This window comes from Miscanthus floridulus, chromosome 18 (genome assembly GCF_019320115.1).
Source record: "Miscanthus floridulus cultivar M001 chromosome 18, ASM1932011v1, whole genome shotgun sequence".
Taxonomy (NCBI): Eukaryota; Viridiplantae; Streptophyta; class Magnoliopsida; order Poales; family Poaceae; genus Miscanthus; species Miscanthus floridulus.
Window position 1 is genome coordinate 133,506,108 of NC_089597.1, and position 4,772 is coordinate 133,510,879.

Here is a 4,772-nt window from a genome sequence, read left to right on the forward strand (position 1 = left end):
GATACTACAAGTAGTACCACTAAATTTTTAATTGTGGTTTATATGTTTCAATATTCCAACCGTGAAGAGGTATAATACATGTTTTTTTTTTAAAAAAAACTTTATTTATGCTTATTCAGAACTTCTGGAAACATGAATTGATGTCGATATTGAATCATTACCCTCCTATTTGAGACTTCCTCCATGTTATAATTTGAGTTGCATGAGTGCAAATTACAAGGTATTAAGGGAATTAAACTTTATTAGTACTTGTTCTTTTATGTACTATGGGGTGTTTGGGACTGCTCCACAAACTCTGCTTCTCAAACTCCACTGTGGAGCAGCTCCATAAAAACCTAGAGTTTGTGGAGCACATCTTTAGGTGCTCTCACAATTCCACCCTTTTTCCTCGAACAGAGTGCGTGGAGCTGAAACTGTTTGGCTAAAAAATATGGAGCTAAGCTGAAAAATGTGGAGCGAAGCAGTCCCAAACTCCCCTATATATCTAGTACAAATTGGAAACACCAGTACGTGCGTTGTTTAGTAAACAATAAATATTGATTAATTAATGGCTAGGATCTATATTGTACCTTTTATATACCTGAAAAGGCTCTAAAACCATGTATTTCTAAGACTTTACATAGGCAACCCCACCTTAAAGTATTTGATTGTTCGTAGCTACAAAAAAATCTTGGATCTAGAGATGGGGTATGTTAAAAGTATTTTGATGAATCATTTTTTCCTGCTCCTTATTGGAATTTAGTTTTCTGTTAACCTACCTCGTCAAACCTTATAAAGCCTTCTAGGGTTATTTGTCCGACAACTCTTCTGTATACAATGATATCAGCAAAATCTCATGCTAGGTCATTAAAGAAATATGTATTACTTTCGTCCCAAAAGGATTGCAAGCCTACAGCCTGTTCGTTTGGCTGTGGCTTGTCATAAACGATCGTAAATTTCCAGTCGGAACAGTATTTTTCTCTCACACAAACCAGCCAGCAGTACTTCTTCACGAACCAGCAACGATACGAACCAGCCAACTGAACAGGCTGCTAGTCTTTTACTACCTTCATCCCCTAAACAAAGCATTTTAGGTTTAGCAAACCGTCTTAATTTTGACTAAGTTATAGAAAATAACACAAACATATATGACTCCAAAAAACTATACTACGAAAATATAATGTAATACAGATATAAATTACACCTATTTAATAAGATAAATAGCAATACTAATTTTATATAAATTTGGTCAACTTTAAGATAGTTTGACTATGCTAAAACAGTATACCTTGTTGAATACAGACAATACTTGTTTAAACAGTTTACTTTTTGAATACAGACAGTACTTGTTTAAACAATTTATAGTTCGGTGACTTTTTAAAAAGGTATTAATATTTATAACTCTAAATAGATATTTTTTTTAAAATTATTCCGTTTTGACTTAGCGCTATGCTAGAGTTGTATCATTAGGTGTCAAACATTGATTGGCACACATTGATTGACGTAATATAATATCTGTGATGATCAAACATTGTGCTTCTGGAACTTCACTTTATTTAAAGCCGATGTTTCGCTCGCATTTTGGGACGTTCCACATTATATTGGTAAAGTTTTTCCTTGAGGAGATTGACATGTTAGATGCTACTGTCAACTTCACGGACTCATATGTTGGTTATCAACTTATAATCTGCTCAGATGGAGATGCGTTTTTTCTTGCAAATTTTAATTAAAAAAAGAAGTATGTTTTTTTATAAGGAAAAAAAGAAGTATGTTAAACTTCTTTTGGTATTGCTAAGCATTTTGTAAGACAATATGGTTCTGAGTCTCCTTAGGAATGGCTGGCTGAATACGTGAAAATGTAGAAATTGGCACATCCAGTTTTTCGTTTAAAAAAAACAGGTAATAATGTAAAAAAACCCTATTTGTTGTGCTGCTACTCTGCTTTACTCTACATGCTCCATTTTCCAGCACTCTTATTCCAGAACTATGGAAGACATCAGACATATGTACAATCCTGGAGCAGAACAGGCTTTGACAGAACGCTGTGCTACTAGCTCCGACAACATGCATGATGCTGCCGAGGCAAGCTCAGATCGATCATTGGATTGTGGTAGGCAGCTCATTCTCCCTCCAAGTCGAGAATCCACCAGCGATGTCGGTCACAGAAGTGAAGCCCTGAAAAATATGGCCGCAATGGTTGGATTGCCATGAATTGCAGAAAGCCAAGAGCTAATTTGTAAGGAGGAGATGATGGAGATGGAGCTTACAGCAGAGCAGAGTTCAGTCGCCGCCATCAGAGACCTCTTGCCGCTTTGGCAGCCCTGGGAAGGAACAACAGGCGAGATTAATTTCCACTGAGTGTTAAGGAACCGACTCAAATGAGAGTATAATCTCTGAAATTTAGATTCATTCAGCAAACGTAGTTTACGTACAACGATGATCTCGTCGTCCTTTCCGAAGACCCTTGACACTTGCTCAAGAAAGTGAGTGTTTTTTGTCATTCCTGCACGTGCGTGACACAGAAAGTTCAGAAACATTCAGAACCGAACCAGCGCAAAGAATACACGTTGCTCAGCTTTGATGACGATACACGCAGCTGATGGAGACGAAGATGCTCACAAATCACAGAGTTGAACTGAAGTAGATAGCTCGAACGGGACAAGACATAACAGAACAGAGGAAGCAACGGCGGTGACAGAACAATGCTTTTGGGTTTTTGGCAGGCAGGCATTTACCTGAGCCGGTTTTGTTCATGTAGGGGATGTTAACGGCTCCTTCCGGGTGGCCAGCGCTGAACTCGCCCTCCGTTCTACATACATACAGGATGGAAGCATCATCACATCAGATGAAAACAAGGAAATTAGAACGGGAACCACGAGCCTGCAAGAATTCTGATTTCTGAATCCCAGTTGAGCTAGCTAACATCAATCTTTTGCTCTCTGAATCTCTCAGTGAACTGGGAATGAAGTGGTGAATTGAACACACATTTCGATTCAGCAGCTAGCACTGAGATAGAATGAGGTGCCCAAGCCCACCAGGCCACCAGGGAGAGGCTAACTACTGAATCACAGAACACAACTGAATGAACTGTAAAAAAAAATGTGTGCTCTCAACTACCATCAGATTCAGAACCCGACAGGTGAAACAGGGAGCGTGGCTGTGCTGTGCCGTCCGTACCTGACGTCGAGGTAGCGGTGTCCGGCCTGCTGCAGCTCGTAGGCGACGCGCACCGGCACGGACCGCGGCACCGAGGACGGGGACGGCACCGCCTCGGTGCCGCCGACGCCGGCGCACCTGACGCTAACGCTAACGCTAACGAGACGAGGCCCCGTCCACGTCTTGGTGTTGGTGTTGGCTTTGGCGGCGGGCGCGTGCACGTGCGCAGCCCTGGCCGTGGCCGCGAACCGAGCAGGAGCAGGAGCTCGCGCGGCGACACCGACGCTGCCGCGCCACAGGCTGCGAACGAACGGAGCGGAGCATGCATGCGGTTAGCTAACACGCGCGATGACGGTGAACATGCAGAGGGCGGTGAAGTGTGCTCTGTGCATGGTACCTGGTGCCGTTAGCAGGGAGCGGCTGGGCGAGGAGGAGGGAGACGCCGCTGGCCGAGGTCGCCATTGCTGCCTAGGTAGCTGCCCTCTCGGTCTTTGTCGCTTTCCGTGCTTTCTTCCTCCTCTCGGCTCTCGGCTCTCGAGCTCACCGTCCGCGTCTTGTCTTGTCTGCAGCAGCCTGCAGCTGCAGGACTCACTGGACAGGAAAGTTTAAGCACTCTGCTACGACGTTACGCACAATACTGTAGCTGTTCTGCGTCATTGGCATGGGGATCCAAAGTAATACTCAGTATATATAGTACACTGGGATAGAAGAAGTTTGCTTAATTACTTAATCCGAACCAACCTTGACCACGTGATTTGCACTTTCACTTGGCTTGCGGCAAGAACAAGAGTCTTTACTGTGTTTGCATCTGCATAATCACATCAATTTCTCCTTTTCCTTCTATGTTAACTAATATTGTTAATTGCGATTGGTTACTGGTTGGTGATTTTGAGGCTTCCTTCAGCTCCTGTCATGTGCTATCATTGCGACATTTGGGGAGGGAGGGAGGGAGGGAAGGAGAGAGTTGGCTGTTGGTAGGAACAAGGACCAAGGCTAGACCAGGGTGTCAGTGACTCGCCAGGGGAGGGAGGGAGGGAGCAGGACGAATACGATATGGATGGGCGGGATGCGAAATGGATAACACTCGGTGTGGTGTGGACGTGTGTGGTGTGCGGCGGCGGCAGCTGATGACGAAGCGACAACGAACAAAGCTATCCGCAAACACATGAGCCTTACCAGAAGGTAGAGGGTCAGTCTGAGATTTGCTCTTGTTTTTCCTTTCCGGATAAGGAGGAGGAGATCATTTCCCTCCGCCACGGAGATTTCTCTTTTTTTTAAAAAAAAAAGTTTTATTCTAATCTCAATATAAGTTATGCACTTAATCAAAATGTATTACTAATTAAGTCTCTGGCTTATGAAAGCTGGCACATAAAGAGTTCACAAGAAGTGACAACAAAAAAAATCTATGCGGTAAGCCTGCTCGAAGACGGTCGTCTATGTTTAGTGAAGATCTCCATCGCTGCTGCCGTAGAATATGACTTACCCACTTTAACATTGGTTGACCGTGTTTCTTTTGTAAGATGGATCTGAAATGTGTTTAATAAATGAGAAGATGGTATCTTTTTGTCGAATAAAAACTAAATCATTTCATCTCAACGAATAGACCAGATAATTATGCTTGCTTCCACACAAACTTG

General features: G+C 43.1%; 1 protein-coding gene across 2 annotated transcripts; it reads right to left on the bottom strand.

The window, feature by feature from the left end:
* Positions 1–1,838: 1,838 nt before the first annotated feature.
* On the bottom strand, positions 1,839–4,072 carry LOC136521860 (thiosulfate sulfurtransferase 16, chloroplastic-like). 2 transcript variants are annotated; one of them, XM_066515624.1, is made up of 7 exons: positions 3,877–4,072; positions 3,533–3,778; positions 3,157–3,435; positions 2,715–2,788; positions 2,412–2,482; positions 2,247–2,300; positions 1,839–2,154 (listed from the first exon to the last, which is right to left on the bottom strand). In XM_066515624.1, the coding sequence occupies exons 2-7, from the start codon at positions 3,595–3,597 to the stop codon at positions 2,077–2,079; spliced, it is 621 nt and encodes a 206-aa protein (XP_066371721.1). In that variant the 5' UTR covers positions 3,598–3,778; positions 3,877–4,072; the 3' UTR covers positions 1,839–2,076. The 2 variants fall into 2 exon arrangements, with proteins under 2 accessions (XP_066371721.1, XP_066371720.1); XM_066515623.1 differs by having other exon boundaries at positions 3,533–3,783.
* Between the last annotated feature and the right edge of the window lie 700 nt (positions 4,073–4,772).